The following is an 18546-nucleotide window of genomic DNA, read 5'->3' on the forward strand; positions in this document are numbered from 1 at the left end:
GTGGAGGATGAAAGGAAGTATCCACTGCTCCTGCACCTGGGGGTTGCGGACATTCTCAAAATCTTCAAAACCATCATTGAAGCAGTGCTCCACACATTCACCACGCTGAAGAATGCCATCAAAGCACATTTTGAACCTTATGCCAATCCCGACCACGAGAGGTTCTTACTCCGACAAGCAGGCCGGAAGCCGTAAGAATCAGTAGATGTTCTCTACGCCTGTTTAAAAGAGCTGAGCAGAACATGCTTGCTGCCAGACAAAGAGGATAAAGTATGGGCTCAGTTCATCCAAGAATGCATGTCCTCAAAGGTACTCAAGTGCATCCTCCAGGAGCCCAAAATGAGCACGAGGGACATCCTCACACTGGGGAGATCTAAAGAATTGTCCAAAGCCTGTGCAGTGCACATGCAGCAAACACCACTTCCCGTAGTCAAGTCTGAACCAGTCAACACGGTGCTCAAGGATTCCACCAAGCCAAGGGTTGAACGGCCTAAACCATAGCCAATGAGCCATTCCTGCGGTTGGTGTGGATGCCCTGTAATAAGGAAGATGTGCAACTCATGTGGTAAATTGAATCATTTCTTGAAGGTATGCCGCTCGACACCCCAAGTGGTGCCAACCAGCTCCAAGAAGCCGATAAGAGCTGTTGCTGCTCTCCCAGCCTCATCCTCCCACAGCGACATGGACAAAGACCATGAGGTGGTTCACGTGGTGAGGATGGTAAGCCCTACCAGAGTCAATCCCCAGAAGCTACCTATGTGCCAAGTGGTAGTACATGGACACCCTATTTCAGCTCTGATCTACACCTGAGCCGCTAATATGAGAGACATCTGATCCTGACTTTTGACGACATCATCTGCGAGTTGCCTGGCTCTAAATGGTTTTCAAAAATGGACTCAGATCTAGCTACCACCAGATTCCGCTGCACCCCGACTCCCAGCCGAGCACCACCTTCTCAACTTATACTGGCCTCTGGAGGTACACCCGTTTGAACTTTGGTATTTCCAGGGCAGCAGAGGTGTTTGAATATACAATCTGAGGAATCTTTCAAGGTATATCTGGTATCTTAAAAGTCAGTGATGATGTCTTTGGGCACGCCTTGACTTTAGAAAGCCACCTCGCTCCCTTACGGATGGTCATCGCCAAATTGCGTGAGTGTGGGCTGACTCTCCACCATGATAAGTGCGAAATCCTGAGGACGGATATCAGCTTCTTCGGATACACATTTTCAGAGAGAGGAATTGGCCCAGACCTTGCCAAAGTAAAAGACATTCAAGAAGCTCCAGCTCCAACCACCGTGTCAGGGATGCAGAGCTTTTAGGCATGGCCAATTACTTTGGGCGATTTCTGAAAAACCTATCTGACATTACCAGCCCTTTGCGTGACCCGACTAAGACTAGCAGCCCTTGCAAATGGGGAGAGAATCAGGAAGATGTGTTCCAGAGCACCAAGGAAACAATCTCAGCTACCACAACGCTTGTACTTGTACTTTGACCCGCAGTGTGAGTCTCAACTGGTTGTTGATGCTAGCCCCACTGGCCTTGGTGCAGTGCTAGCCCAGAACCAGGACTGTGGTGAGTGGGCACCGGTGGCCTATCCCAGCAGGACTCTGACACCCACTGAATGGCATTATTCCCACATCGAAAGAGAGGCCAGTGCCGTCCACTGGGGGTGAAGGCATTTTCACTTGTATCTGTATGGGAAACCCTTCACCATCCTCACTGACCATAAACCACTCCTCCCACTCTTCAAAGGGTCGTCCTCCAAACCACCATCGAGGATAGAAAAATGGATCGTACAATTGCAAGAATTAAATTTCACCATTGCGTATCAACCAGGAACGGGCAATCCAGCTGATTTCCTATAACACCACGTGTGCCCGGCCATTCCACTGGAAACCCGAGAGGTACAGGACATGGAGGAATATGTCCGACTCATAGTAGTCCATGCAAGACCACTTCCCATACCCTTTGCGGAGGTAATAGAAACCTCCTCCCTAAACGACTGTGTGCTACTGGCTGTCAAGGTCATCTGGTCAAGTGATTGTCATCCTTGCAGCACCCGGTGGCGATCCGCACCTCTGAGGTTAAGTCTACCCTCCAGGCACTCTACCACGCCTGGCATGAACTCTCCATTAGTGAGGACAGCTGCCTTCTGAGAGGCCCCTGCCTAGTTCTCCCAGCAAGACTGAGGTCCTGCGCCGTCGCACTTTCCCATGGTGCCCATCAGGGCATTGTGAACTCAAAGAACAGGCTCCGGAGCAAGGTCTGGTTGCCTGACATTGGCCAACAAGTGGAGGAGGTCATTAAAGGCTGCTTAGTCTGCCAAGCGAGCGGATAACTGGACCCAACAGCACCTGTCATCGCAGAAGATGGTGCCACCATCCCGTGACATAGCCAGCACTGACTTTGGGAGTCTCCCAGATGGCTCTTACATGCTGATAATCATGGATGACTACTCCTACTACCCAGAGGTGGACATTGTCACAACTACTTCCGCAAACAGAGGTCATCCCCTAAACAGAGAAAATAATGGCCACTCATGGCCTGTTTGGAGAGGTTCACACTGATAACGGACCCCCGTTCAATAGCTGTGAGGGACTGAGTTTCTTCAATCCCAGAATGTCAAGCATCACCGTTTCATGCCCCGTTGGCCCCAAGCCAATGGTAAAATGGAGCATTTTGTTATAACACTCTTGAAGGCTGTTCAAATCGTCCTAGAGGAAACCCACAATATAGAGTGAGCTATCTACAATTTCCTTCAGGAATACAGAGTCACTCCCCCATGCCGCCACAGAGGTTGCCCCAAGCCAGATGTGTTTTGGGGAGGCTGTGACTGATACCATATATCATCATCCGGTGTGTGCTACCCAGCCGACTCCCCTGAACTGGTCAGAGACTCGCTGATCTCGCAACAACGATAATGCATCAAGGAGAAGGCGAGCAAAAACAAAGTGCCATTCAAGCAGGCAACCAAGTGCTGGTGAAACACCACCATCCAGGCGGCAAGTTCGGACTGCATTCAAGAAAGACCCCTGGACAGTGATTGACGTGAAAAGCACCATGGTGACAGCCGAAAGGAGTGGTGACGTTGTTACGAGAAAGGTGTCTCAGTTTAAGAGGCTGCCTAACCCCTGAGCCATGGAAGAACCAAGCGAAGTCCTGTCGGGTGACGAACAATGGGACGACCCCCCACCTGCTGATCCCGACCTGGATAGTTCGACCAACAGGCCCCCCCACTTCAAAATCTGCACCCGTGTCAAGGTCGCAAAACCCCCAGAGACACATGAACAGAACCTGCTGCCCAATCAGGTCTCTCCAACAAGTAGAGTTACTGCAGGACACTTCAGGATAGCAGGGGCTGCATACCACAACCTCTGGTCCAATCCAGATCCATCCAGGATATTTTCTGATGCCATGAGCCTGTGTCCTGCTACTCAGAGGCTACAGTTAAGCTGAAGTTTATGTGTGCTGTTGACCATCAAAGTTGTGTTTCTTTTCTTTTTAGAGGGGAGGTATGTAGTGTTGCCTCCTCCGGGCGACACCACATGCATTTGGGATCAAGGGTGAAACCCCAGTCCTCCCCTCAACCAATGCAAAATGCAGCCGGCCGTGAATTACACCAGGGATCAGATATATAAGCAGATAACTCAGAATGGGCAGCAAGTGATGTAAGAGAATAACATGTTGCATCCTCTACCTCTGAGCCCTCCTGAGGTCCTTGCCTAGGCCCACTCTACATCCCCCAACCAGCATGGACAGGGCAATGGCAGCTGTGGTTCCAAGAAGGAAAGAGGGTGCATGGCTTGGCACAGTGCACCCCCGGCCGAAGTAAGGCATACTCCAAATCAATTGCCTCCTCTGAGAGAATGCAGTAATTGAAGCACCTGCAATGGGTGCTGAACAACCAGGCTCACACCGATTAAAAAGCGACTTTCTTCATCCTTCTTGTCTACCTCCCCCACCTCTGAAAAGCCTGTTGGAGGTGTATGGAGGAAGATGGAGCACTCCTCTGGTAAAGACTTGGCAAGGCTTCTGGATGGTACAACAGCAACAAGGAAGAGGCCAGGCTCCCCTCTTACTATTATCAGACATGAAGGATTTGTCTCAATGGACTTGTCTTATGTACCTCATATGTTCGGATAGTGAATGGTTGAGCACTGTCACAGGTTGGAGGGATGGTTAAAAGGGGTGAAAGGACACAAGTCAGTCTGGACTGGTTAGACTGCAAGTGAAGATATTGGGATACAGTAAATAGTGGAAGCAAGCAATAGTGAGCGAAGCCAGTCAGCTTGCATACTAGTGGAGTGGGTTTAAGCTACTGAGTGGACAGACGCTGGGATATTAGAGAATATTTAAGAGCATCACATGCTGAAGAGTAAAATGTCCTCCACACTACCAAGAAAAGACCCTGGATTCCGCAACAGAATAGAACTGGGAGAACTGGGAGAATACTACCACCTAGGAAGCCTTTGAAGGAGACAGCAAAGTACCCCCTGAAGGATTGCAGATACAAGGAGAGGAGAAGACAAATGAGGACATGTCTGAAGACAAGAAGGAGCCAATGATAGATAAGAGCAACACAAGTCAGCTTGGAAAGTCCCTTGCTGAACTGGAGCCTGCCCTGTCACCAGCCCCGGGAGACCTAGCAGGCATGGAAGAGTTGCATGCCCAGTGGGGACACATGGGTCCAAGAGTATTTTGCAGAAGGCTTCGTGGTTGACCAGGCACAGACTCAGCTGTTATCTATACCAACTCTGGAAAGGGAAAAAGAAGATGTCGGCACTAAGGTGTTACTCAGGCTTCAGCTGTAAGACATCAAGAAGTGTGCTGATAGGCCATAACAAAAGAAACATTAACCGGGGCATTAGCAGTGCTTCTGTAGGAAGGGGATGGAAGGTACCAGTTTAAATGGGGTTTTGAGTTTGGATGAGAACAAAGGAGCCTCTCCTAACTCACAGTCACCAGAGCTGGAGCCAAGAGGTGATGCTGGGTGTGACAGTACTCATTCTAGTCAGGAACCTGGCACAATACCTAAAGGATCAGGCAATGCCATCAACTCAAATACTGCAGTGCCTCAACCTGTATCTCATCCACCCGCTTACCGTTAACATATCCATTGTGCCAAGCACCTCAAACCCCTCCTATAACATCAAGACTGGCCAACACTGTAGGGGGCAAGGTTAACCCTGCTAAGACTTTAGCCATACTGGAGCTCAACTCGCCAATATTACAATTTAGACACTATTAACCACAATACTGGAGAGATAAAGGAGATGAAACAAAATACGTGTTCTCTCACTTTGTTCCTGAGTAGGAAAATGGAGGACATTGAGAAGAAAATAGATACCTATTTGGAGGAGGTGAAAATAGTGTTTCTATTTTGGAGGACACTCAGGGTGAGCTTAAGTCAGCAAAAGTCTCCCAGTCTAAGGAGTCTAAGTCAATTAAATCTCAACTGGAGGACCAGAAGAAGGGTCCAAGGAGATCGGATTTGTGTTTTGTCGGTATACCCAAAAGAATAGTGTTGGCATCCTCACCAGTAGAAGTTATAAAGAGTTTAATTAGCACTCACGTCCTCTCAGAGTTTAAGGAGTATCTCACAAGTATAGGGGCACATTGCATCCTATTTACAGAGTACAAAAGTGCTGCGTGACCACATACATAATTAGTGAACTTGGAGACTTCAGTGTCTGAGAAAAGGTTCTCTCACAAGCAATAAAGCAACAGAGTTTTAAGTCCTCGGAGGGCTTTAGAATTCAAGTCTTCCTAGATATGACTTTTGATATATCAAGGCATCAGAAGGAACTACGACTAGTAATATCTGTGTTTAAAGCAGAGGGTGTTCAAACTATGTGAATGCAGCCAGCAAGGCTGAAGGTGTTGGTAAATGAGACGTCTAGGATTAGGATCTTTCAGGAGGTAGAGGCAGCAAAAACATATCTCCAAAAGCTTTGAGGAAATAATGGCCACTGCAACATAGACTACAACATTTCTTTTTCGTTTTTTTCTTCCTTTTTCACTTTTCTTTTTTTATGAAGGTTTTGCGTTCAATCATGGGGTGGTATTATTTCGGTGTACTGGTTGTGGGTATGCAGAAGTGGTGAAGCCATCACACTTGAAAGGTGAAAGATGGATTGGAAACCTATGCAAAGAATGAAGAAGTCGCACAAGTGCCTAATTGGGGAGGGAGGGACAGAGGGTGAGTTGTATGGAATGGGGGTATAGGAGAGGATGAAGGGGTGTGAGTAGGGTGAGGAGAGGGAGGGCAGGCAATAGAGCATTAATGAACTGTTGCCTGGGCTGAAAAAGACAGTTTTCAGAATTTTACAAACACTTTTCAGAAATAGAGGCTGGGCGGGAGGGAGGCCTATTGGAAAGGGAGACCTTTTGTGTAATATGTGACTAATAGCATAATCCGATGGGCGGGTACACGTTTAGCATTCTGTCCATGAATGTGAAAGGCTGAGCAATGGAAGGAAGCGTAAGGCCATCTTTAATTGGTTTGAAACATAAATCAACTTTTGTATTACTCCAGGAGACACATATTAACAAGGAGGGGCGAGTTACATGGTGGACATTTCAGCTACTGTTGCATTCTGCCATTTCGGCAGCACACATAATGGTTGCAGTCTTGCTAAGCAATAGGTTTAGTGGTAATATTAACAAATTATCGAGAGGGGAATGTGGGTGATTGTCGAGATTCCAAGCAAATAAGTACCAGTCACTAGTCCCCATACACAGCTCTTTTGTTGATGAGCTGGAGCCCGTATATGATCTAATTCTTTGCCTAGCTCACTTCTCGAAAATACTGTGGTTTGGGTAGATTGTAATTGCACTAAAATTCCGAACTTGGATTTGAGCAACCCCAAAGGTAAACAAAGGAAACCAAGAGTGGTGCAAGCTAAAAATAGGTTAAAGAGTGAAAAGGGCCTCTCTGATCCCAGGCGTAGATCGAATCCTGGCTTAATGCACCACAGGTTTTTTCAGCTCGGTTTTAGACCGCTTCAAGGATAGACTTCATTCTTACATCCGATTCCCAGTCAAGGGCGGCTGCTTTTTATTAGGGTCGAGCCTGCGTTGCATGCGCTCGCGCACGCGTATCGCAGCGAGACTCTTTTGTATTTAGAAAAGGGCTCGGAGCCCTGTCAACATCACGTCAGTGTTTTTATTAGTTCGTGGGCTTCCCTAATAAAATCTGCTTGCTTTCATTAGTCGAAGGCACGCATATAGCATGCCTTTTCCAGTGGCTAGCCCTCCTCGTGCGCAGCGACCAAGTACAGAAAACATGTGAGGCTCGCTGTTTTCCATCGGGCTCGTGGACTTTTTTTTTCTCTAATTTACGAGCGCGATCTCTCTTGGCAGAAGTCGAGCGCTTTACATACTTGATTTACATTTTTCTGGTTATGTACATAAATGCACTTTTGCCCGATAGGTGAAAAGTCGGGTTAAGAGTTTACAACGCGATCAGCTCTAACATGAGCAAACGCGAGACCCGTTGCATTGTAAATGCTTGTGTACCTAATTGTGTCTCAGACCATGCAGAATCCGGCTTGGCAGTTCATTTGCACATATAACCACCATTAGGTACAGATGGTCTTATAATAAAGTCCCGTTCTTGAAGGGGGGTTGGATGAGACGGAGAATACGACTCAACTCTTTTTTTCATAGAATAGAGGCTCTGCGTCACCAGAAATATCTTGGTGGTGAATAAGCTAACAATGAGGGGTTAGATTATAGCCTACGAAAGCACTCATAGAAAGATAAAGGCAGAAAAAATTCAAAGTGTGTCAAGGGCGCTTCAAAGGGTCAAAATTAGATCACATCAGCTACAAATTAAGCAGAGACATTCAGCCACACAAGTGGTCAAGAAGAACTCTAGTCTTTTTTACTGGAGAAGGAAATTTTAAGTTTGCAGTCCTATGCCCAACAGTTATATGAAGAAGGGAAAGCCAGTGGTAGATTAGTGGTGTGGCGTATTTGGTGTGGAGCGGTGCGGAATAATATCACCACAATAGAAGATCCCTTGACAGGGAAATTAGAGGGGGATGAAAAGGGAATAGAGTCTACTTTTACTGCATACTTTTGTAGAATATACGAAGAAGGTCTTGATCCCTTAGATGAAGATATTTTCATTTTTTTTAACCTGGCTCAAATTCCCTTACTGGCAAAGGAAGCAGCGGGTAAATGTATTCCCCTTATAGAAATAGAAGAGGCGGTGAAGGTGGTATGGGAAATTCCAAGATGTAAGGCTCCGAGGGAGAACACTTTTCCCTCGGAATGGTACTCAATAATGATTAAAATACCTAAAGAATCCTCCAACAGAATTATTTAATTACATTTTTAAATGAGGGGCCCCACCCTCTTCATTTAATAGAGGGATACTAACATTCTTTCAAAAAAAGGAGAAGAACCGGGAGCAGGGGCCCTCTTAACACCCCATCACCAGCTTAATGCAGTTTAAAAGTTCTTTAGGAAGATACCTAGCAATTGAAAGTCAGAGATAATAATTGATCTGGTAGCAGCATATGAGAACGGGCTTGTGCCCTCACACCAACCATACGATGAAATTCCTGGGCCAACTTATTAAGATGATTGTCCAAATATATCTGTGCCCCAAAGGAGCTTAACTGGCATCAAATGGGAACATTTCATCTCTTATGAATATTTCTTAGAGCATTAGACAAGGATGTCCTTTGTCACCTTTATTGTTTGCAGCCTTTATTGAACCCCTTGCATTGCCTTGAACATGATGAAGGATTTTCCATCCCCTGTACTAGACTTCTCTAGACTTAAATTGTATGCCGACAATCTGGTTCTTTACATTCGTCCAGACTATGTAGCTATTAAAAAACTTTTCAAACTTTTCGGAAATCTTTCACTTTGGCAGTATATACAATTAACGTTGCCAATGCAGAGATGCTGCTTTTAAATATCTATGTGAAGGACTTTCCAGAAGTTCTTCATAAGGCGTATAGTAAAAATTCTATTAGGTATCTGGGGTTAGAGCAACAAGTGAGCTTCATGATTTATATAAACTAAATTATATTCCCTTTATTAGGAAGATCAGGGATGAATTGGACAGGTGGCAGAAGCTCCCTATCCAGATTGTTGGCAGGGTGGCATTGATTCAGATGCATATTTTGCCCTTAATAAAATGTTTATCTATCACAATTCCAGCATATTTTTTTCCAAACTCAACATGAGGATATCTAACTTTGTATCGAATAAGGCCAATCCTCGAGTAAGTCTGCAAAGATAAATATTCATTGGGAAGAGGTAGGACTGACAATCCCAGATTGGAAAGTGCACTACCTAGCTTCTTTCCTGGTTATGCATACCATGATCCATAACATATCTAAGGCATCAATGGTAGATAATTTCAATGTGCAATGTGCAAAAAATGTTGAAAGAGGTTCCACCATGTCCAAATTTCCCAAAATCATATGAGATAATCTGAAGCTGGTGAGATACAAGACAGTTGCCCTATATTAAGCAGAAGCAAAAACAGCTATGGAAATACCTTGGTATCCTGCAGATTCATGCAGCCCCCCCCCCCTCAAACTTGTATATCTCATAGAACTTAAACAAACAGCAAGACAGTGGAAAAAGCTAATCTGGAATGGATAGGAGACTGGTTTAGTAACAATCAATTAATTGCTTGGGAAGAAAGGCAGACAAGGTCTTCCTCGACCCAGGCCTGCAACATCCTGGAATAACTTCAAATGCAAAGTGTACTCAAGAGCCTCTTCCTGTTTCAGATAGAGGAATCAAGGGAAAGAGTGCTAGTCATATATAATCCTACACATATTACAAAGAAGGTTGGGAAATGGGTAAGATGGCTCTATATTTGCCATAAAGATCCTTACAAAATGCTCTGTATTGCACAAAAGAAGGGAATGAAGGATGTTACTGAGGGGGACTGATCAGATATATTGATTTTTACTACCAAGATGTTGAGAGGAAATCTGAAATAGATCCCGATGTACTCATTGTGGTTAGTGTATTATACCCCTAAGAAACTACATGATTAGAATGCAAGTACCACAGATATGTTTCCTAAATGTAACCAGAGGGCCACGTGATCTGGATCTGCCAGAAGCTAAAGGGATTTTGGGAGAATTTTTTAACATACGTACAGGAGTTTTTAGAAGCTTCATTTGTACCGGATGCTTAGGCAGTACTCTTAGGAAGCTCTTGTCACCTGGATATACATATTAGAAATATGCAAAGTTGGTGGTATATAGCAATTTTGCAAGCTCGTTCAGTGACTAACTAACCACTAGTTATCAAGGGACTCACTAGAATTTCAAAAATGGCTGAATAAGTTGCAAACTGTTTATAACACACAATACTTATATGCAAAAAGGTTGGAGAGAGCAAGAAGTATTTTAAAGTTTGGAAATGTTTCATCTGTTGTATGGAAAGGACTTTAGTGAAATGAACTAGTATATTTTATGAATCTAAAAATATATATACATACACAAACACATATATACACACACATGATTTATATAAGCTCAATTATATTGCCTTTATTAGGAAGATCAGGGATGAATTGCACACATGATTTACAGACACACCCACACACACACACACCCATATACTGTATATGTCTGTAAGAACTAAGATTAATGCACAGTTGTGCTATTTCTCTTTAGCACTTTATATAGCAATGTTTTTTTCTATTTCTAGTTTACCCGTCATTGAGTATCTATTCTGGTTCCCCATTGAAGGGAATGTAGTAGGGTCCCTGTTAGAGTTACCTGAATGCTATAAAATGAAAAATGTTTGTAAAATCTGTGGAATGTATTTTAGAAAGAAGAATTAAGATCAATGCACTTTTTCAGCAATTTATATAGTAATGCCTGATGCACTTCCTTTTCCCCTCTATGGTAATTGAACACTTATTTTGAACCTTCAGTCAGGAAATTTAGCATTGTCTTCGGTGGGACTACTTGGATGTTTTGTACAATATAGAATAATCCTTTATTTTTTTAAAGCAAGTTAATTAATGTGTTGCTCAGGAACTGTGAAATTTATAATAAAATATTTTAAAAAAGAAAGCAGAAAGTAGAACTAAAGTAACATGAAGTAGCACTAGGCTATACTTTGTTTCAATGGGATGTACTATGGGTGGTACATGGATGTTCCTAAGCAACCACCCATGGGTTTTTATGCTAATGCCTCTCTTCTATCACTGGAAGAAAGGGATTTGTGGTAAAAAATGAAACCTCCTCGAAGCAGGCATAATTGTTCAGTAAACGTACAAAATGGCAAAGTGTTATTCCTTGTCAATGAATAGTATTTTGTACCGGATGTTTACCCTTCCAGTACAAAACATATGCATGGCATCACATACACATTCTTGCAGTATGAGGCAAGGATATGTACGCTGGCGCAAGACAGTCTAAGTTAGGCCAGAGACAGGGGAAAGAGCAACAGTGCCATCTTAGCAGAGATGCCACTGTTGTGCTCTACACAACACAGTAACGTTGGTTAAAGTTCTACTGTATGAAAACTTAGTAAATCTGCTCCTTCTTTTCTCCAGATGAAATACTCTTCATTTACCAGTATGGGTGACATGTAACTCCTAGACCTCGTGGCCCTCATAGTCTTTTGTAACATTTCCTATGCTGCTTTACACATTCATTCATTGCCTCTGTATAATATCTGTGTGTGATATAAAGCGCTTTGACATCCTGCATTGGCATGAATAGTGGAATGAAAGAAATTCAATGTAAGAGAGGCATTCATGAGATATGAGGGGCATCATTGGAGGATGGTAGTCAGGGAATCCAAGGAGGAGGCTGTAACCAGGGCCTGGGGGTGGGTTGTCGCATTGGGTGTCACCAACACTAAAGTCAGACGAGTGTGTCCCCTTCATAGAACTTGTGCCTCTGCCCCTCTGATAGCTCTACGAGTGTAAAGCTTGGATAAACCCCCACTAAGGGCATGAAAAAGGGAATTTTTTGAAGTGCACTTTTAATGGATAGCATGAGTGGATTCCCCATTAAACTGGAGGTTGCGATATGTTTTGTAAATGACTGTAACAACGTCTGCATTATTTTCCTTCCTAAATAGATAGTGGATGTTTTGTAAAATGGTGCACACTTGTGCCCCTTGGTTATGCTGCATATAAAGGATGGGGCTTCAGCTTCTTTTAGCCATTTAATTAAATTAAAATAATAAACTGTACTGGATCATCTTCTGAGGTACTATATAAATTGTGGTTCACTCATAGTTTAGTGGGCGAGGAAAGGGAATCGTCCAGTCGATGGCGATGTGTCAAAGTCCATGTTTTCCAAGTAAAGTGGTTCATTTACATTAATTCCTTCACCTTTGAGTTTTTTTCACAGATGAGTTCACAAAATATCACTTGCAATCTATTAGACCATTAGAATGTTGGGAGCTCAATTTGAAGATAATGGAGGATAAGCCTCCTGCTTCTACGTTCCAATGTTTGTCTTTCTGTTTCTCCTTTTTTAATTTATAACATTCTGCCCTTGGTGGGTGGAATGTTCTAATAACCTTGTAGCCCTTCTGCTTAGGGCTATACTGGTTATTGAAAGCCCACTCACTTGGTAAAGGCGAGAACCACACAGGGCCTTTAACAACCAGTATAAGACTCAGCAGCGGGCTATAAGGCTATAAAAGTGCACTCAGGATTAAAGTTACACTGCATATAGTGCATAGCGCTTCAAGGAATTAGTACTTGGGTGTGAAGAAAATATCCAAGCCATTTACTGTACCTGACGCAAAAAGACTGTTGATCACTTAAGGTGCTGCCAGAGGGACACCTCGTACAATTCAAAGAGGCTTTTGTTTTACATGGCTCGGCTCCTGCATCGGCTCTAAGAGCCAAGCTGGACCCCTGGCTCAGCTCATATCACACCTTTTCTGGCTTGCCCACCTCTAGTATAAAGTAGATAGAGTCAAAGTCATGTTTACATTTCCAATGTGCAATGTGGGTCAATTGCCTCTGTGGTAAATACTAATGTCAAAATTATTGTAGCAAAGTGGGTTCTTATATGGTGTGACTGTAAGGCCTCACTATCTAACAATCATACTCCACCCTTCACAGGTCCAGTAACTGTGCCCAGTCCTAGTTAGCTGTGGCACTCAAGCAGCCCGGCTTGATTAGAGGAACAAGTGTAAAGCATTTACCACCTTGACATCAAACAAGTGTTTGAATACCCTGTCGTGGGAATTTTTGTGGAGGGCACTGTGGTAGGTAGACATCAGTGAGCACTTCCTAAAATGGGAACAGCTGCTTTACAGGGACCCGACAGCGAGAGTATGCATGGGAGGGGTGGTGTTGCATCGATTCTCTTTGTACCGTGGGACAAGACAGGGCTGCCCTTTGTCCTCCGTGGACTTTGCACTGGCGATGGAGCCACTAGGGGGCCGGCTTGAACATGTGCTCTGAGGCTGGGGTATACAGATGGATGGAAAACGCATGCAGTCTACCTGCACGCTGACGATGCCTTACTTTTTCTGCGTCAGCCCACATACACATACCTCATCATGCTGGCAGTCCTCACCAAACTCAGCGAGGTGTTGGGGTTAGATGTCTACAACATTAAATCTAAGCTGCTCCCTCTGGGGGAGGTTGGCAGGTAGGTCGGTGATGGCTCTTCCCCGAATGGATCTCCCTTGAGACTAAGGGCCAGATGAATGTAAAAAGTGGTTTGTGATTCCCCAATAATGAACCTTTGTGATTCGCTATTAGGAAATAGCAAACTGTGATGTAGTACAGTGTGTTTGACACTGTTTGCGATTCCCAAAATGGGTCACAAGAGACCTACCTCATTACCTTGAGGAAGGTTGCAATTTGAAACCCATTTGGGAATGGCCACAATCACAGGGATGGTGGCCTGATGGGGGTAGCAGACCACCATGTCTGTGATTGCTTTTGAATAAAGCATTCTTTTTTTGTAATGCAGCCTGTTTTAAGAAAACTGAAAAGTTTTTTTTCCATTTTTGAAGAGTAGGCAGTGGTCCGTGGGACCACCTCTTGCTCTTCAAAAATGTTTGTGCCCTATTCGCGAAGGGGAAAGGGCCCCTTGGGGACTCCTTCCCGTTTGTGAATGGGTTACCACCAACTTGAAGTTGGTGATAACTGAGAATGTTTTGCAACCGTATATTCCCGGTCGCAAAACATTCTTATATGGCCCTGCGACTCACTATTAGGAAGGGAAGCCCTTGGCACGCCCCTTCATAATAGTGACTCACATTTCCTATTTTACAAATTGGTAACAAATTACTGACTCGCAAAATAGGGATGGTACATGGCCAGAAGCCTTTTATCAGTCGTAAACGGTCCATGAGCCGTTTGCGACCAGCAAAACTGCTTCATACATCTGGCCCCTAAGAGTGTAAGATACCTGGGGATTAGACTTGCCCACGGGGTACTGGAGTTTGAGACCGCCAACATAGGGAGAGTATTGGAAGGATTAAAACTGTCAATAAAATTCTGGAATACTCTACATCTGCCCTTGATGGGGAAGCTGCCACTGGTTAAAATGATTATCCAGCCTTGATTCCTGTACATCTTCAAGCGGACTCTCTTTGAGATACCAGAAAGTATTTTGTAGAGCTAGATAAGTTGATAGTCGAACTTCTGCGGGCCTCGCGGTGGAAATGGGTTTGCCTTTCTACTCTTAAACACACTTCAGGCGGGGATGGTCTTGAACTGCTAAACCTGAAGCTCTACTATATCACAGCCCAACTGCAACACACTGTGCACTGGATGGATGATATGAAACCTGGGAATCCAGACTGGTGAGGGGCAACTGTGGCAGTATGCCACTGCTGGATTTAATGATGGATGTGAGGGTTTCGACCTCTTTGCCATCTATAGTTAGACAGGTCTGCAGAACCTGGGAAAGACCGGTCCTGCTGGTCTTAAAGAGAGCCCAATTTGCACCTGGCATGCCCATTTGGGCACTTCACACATTTTCGCTAATAGCACACCCAGTTTCAATAGACAAATGGCAGGAGAGGGGCTAACTTCAAAGTGAGAGGATTTATATGACAATCTTACTGGATACTGGGGGTAATAAAGAGTTTTTTTCTACCACACAATAACATCCAAATGAACTGTGTAAGTATTTTAGAATATGTCAGAATTAGATCACAAATTATGCACATTTTTTGTTATTTCTGAAGTGTGTTGGAAACAAATACTGTAATATGATCAAAACAAATCATTGCACTAGGTGATACAATATCCACACATTTTCGTCTGTGCACTGTATAGTTTTATTAGCAAAACTGTATGTTTGTGCAAATGTAATGGTCATTTCAATTGAAAATGTGTTGTCTGTACTGGCAGTGTGCTAAGAACCTTGAATACTCCACTCTACACCACCCCACTCACCTCTGCACCAATCCACACCACTGGACTCTACTCTGCACCACTCCACTTTACACCACTCCTCGCCACTGCACACTGCACCACTCCACTCTATGCCAATGCACTTTACGCCACTTCATGCTATACCTATCTACTCTACCCCGTACCAGTCTACTCTAAGCTAATGCCGTCTTCGCCACTCTCCTCTACCGCACTGCTCTCTTTGTCACTGCTCTCTACACCACTCCAGTCTACACCATTGTCTCTACGTCACTCTGCAACTCTCTACTCTATGCCACTGCACTCTATGCAAATATACTCTACGCCAATGCTCTGTAACACTCAAGCCTAACCCCCTGCACTGTATGTCAATCCACTGTACGCCACTCTAATCTACTCTGCACTACTGCACTCTAAGCTACTGCACTTTACACCACTTTACTCTATGACATTGCATTCTATGGCACCCTACGCAACTGCACTCCACCCTCCACCACTCCACTATTTGCCACTTCACTACTCTGAAACAATCTACTCCACGTCACTGCAATATATGCCACTCTACTTCACTGCTCGACAGTCCACTCTATGCCACTGCCCTCTACACCACTCTACTCTTGACCACTGCACTCTATGCGAATGCACTCTAAAAAACTGCATTCTATGTCACTGCACTCCACACCACTGCACTCTACTCGGCAACACTGTACTCTATGTCACTCTACTCCACTCTACATCACTGCATTCTGACCCTCTACTATGCAACACTGCACTCTCCACCAATGAACTCTACCCCACTCTACTCTGCACTACTCCACTCTATGCCATTGCACTCTATGCCACTGAACTCAGTGCCACTGCACTCTATGGCACTATACTCTACACCACTCTATGCTACTCTACTCTGCACCACTCTGCACCACAGCACTCTATGCCACTTGTCTCTAGTCTGCACACTATGCCATTGCACTCTATGCCACTCAACTCTGTGCCACTGCCCTCAGCATCACTCAACTCTATGCCACTTCTCTCTGTACAACTCTTTGCCACTCTACGCTACCACCCTCTACATCACTGCACTCTACACCACTCTACTCTATGCCACTTTACTTTGCACCACTCTATTCTGTGCCACTCTACTCTGCGCTACTGCACTATACTATGCACAACTCTAATCTACAGCTCTGAATTCTACAATTATGCATTGTATGCCACTGAATTCAATGCTACTGCACTCAAAGCCATTGCACTCTACGCCACTATACCCTACAACACTCTATGCCAATGCACTCTACACCAAACCACTCTACTCTATGTCACTCCAGTGTATCTACTCTACACAACTCTACACTATGCCACTCCAAAACACGACACTCTGACACTCCACTCTACAACACACTTCTCCAGTCTTTGCCATTCCACTCTGAGACACTCTACGCCACTCTCCTCTATGCCACTAACTTTTAGTTATGCTGAGCAGCAGCCACACTGATGTAGAACATGGCTAAAACATGCATTGGCGAAGTCATTGCTCTTGCGTAGGCAAGACCTATTGGCTTTGCCATTTCTTGTTTAAGTATCTTGCATTTACCTTGCACCTTCTGCTGCTTGGTCACACAGTTGTCCTCGCCTCTCTCATTACTGTCTTTGCCTCGGCTCTACCTCTCTTCTTTCCCTCTTAACTTCAAATTCTCCCCCCCTTATTCCTTGTCCCTCTCTTTCTCTCTCCATCATAGCTGCCACATCTCTCTAGATCGTGTCTTCTCTCTGCCTCCCTCTTTCTTTATCCACTATAAATGTCTCTCTCCATCTCTCTCTATCGTTGCCTCTCCATCTCTCTCGTCTCATTGTGTAGTTCTCTTTCGCTCTCTGTCGTTCTCACTTTCTATCTCGCTTTGACATTTCACTGTCTCTCTCGCTCTCGTGCTTCTCGAACTAGCTTTCTCCCCCCTCACCAGCCACCAGGGAATTCGTATCTTTCTTCCGTCTCTCTCATCCCCTCCATATCCCTCTTCCTTCTCTCTCATCTCTCTGTATTTCTCCCTCCCTGTCATCCACCCTCTTCCCGTGGAAGCTCTCCTTTCATCTTTCTCACATCTCTGACAACGACCTCCCCCCCCCCCCCCCCCCTCTCTCCGCACCCACGCGCGACCTCCTGGGTGCTTACCTCTTTTGTTTCCCCCGCTAGTGATAATTAACCCTCCTCCTGTTCTTCGGTACGGTTCTCCGAGAAGCGTACTCCCAGCTCCTCACCACAGCTCACAAGATGCTCGTGAGCACCCCCGCTCTCTCCCAGGATGGCAGTCAGGCAGAAGGCATTAAAGTTCAGAACGCTTCACCCTGCAGCAACAACGTCCAAATAGAGTGGGACCATAGGAGCTCTTCTGCCTCGTCGCCTCTCCTCTGTCATGCTTGTCTACGTCCGTCACTCCCCCCTCTCGCCTTTCCCTACTCCTCTTGCTTCTTACCAAGGCCCGCTCAGCTGAACTCCTCTTGTGTCCCGCGCAGGTCCCATCTCTCGACGTCTCGATGCCCCTGCGATGAAGGAAGCCTCCAATACTCTCCTGCCCTGGCCGACGAGCCCTCACGGCCTCTATGGCGAGTGAGCTGACCGACTGGCGAGTACCGGGCTAAGGATGGCCAGCCTGGTCGGGATCGTGGCCCATGCCCTGCCCTGCGTGCAACGAGTCCTCAAAATGTCCCACAAGAAGATCCTGCTCGTGTTGGTGGCCTTCAGCATGCTCAGCCTCCTGCTCCACAAGACTAACCGCTTCAGCTGGTACGTAACTCTTCCGAGTGCTTAACTAAAAAAAAAAAAATGCAGGGGCCCTCGGTTTTTGTAGCTAAAAGCCAGGACTGTTATTTAAGTGGACAGATACTGTCAGGTATTGAATAACGTGGACTTCTTAATCTGAAACGGAGGGAGTCAGTACTTCTCAGCATTGGTGCAATGACTTAGTGAGAAACAGGTGCTCTGGTCTCCCTGCACTTCTTTTCAAGCAGGACCTCAAGCCACCACCCTTCGATCCGTGTCCTTTCCTCATAGGTTCTTGTTTACCACTGCGCTCTGCCTTTGCATCTGCTTTCATACCTGCCGTTTCCCCCTTCCTTCTCCTTCTCCTGTCTTTCTCACGCTTGCCTTTGGTCATAGTCTAAGGATGAAAATCAAGCTATGTTTGCAAAAATTAG

General features: G+C 45.1%; 1 protein-coding gene across 4 annotated transcripts in view; it reads left to right on the plus strand.

Moving 5' to 3' along the window:
- GAL3ST3 (galactose-3-O-sulfotransferase 3) overlaps nucleotides 1-18546 on the plus strand; it is a 129359-nt gene that overhangs the window by 99628 nt on the left and 11185 nt on the right. For all 4 annotated transcript variants that reach the window (XM_069207934.1, XM_069207932.1, XM_069207933.1 and 1 more), the window contains one exon: nucleotides 17866-18136. In XM_069207934.1, the coding sequence (XP_069064035.1) occupies nucleotides 17994-18136 (143 nt within the window). In that variant the 5' untranslated portion in view covers nucleotides 17866-17993. The remainder of the gene's footprint in view (nucleotides 1-17865; nucleotides 18137-18546) is intronic.

This window comes from Pleurodeles waltl, chromosome 9 (assembly GCF_031143425.1).
Source record: "Pleurodeles waltl isolate 20211129_DDA chromosome 9, aPleWal1.hap1.20221129, whole genome shotgun sequence".
Classification (NCBI taxonomy): domain Eukaryota; kingdom Metazoa; phylum Chordata; class Amphibia; order Caudata; family Salamandridae; genus Pleurodeles; species Pleurodeles waltl.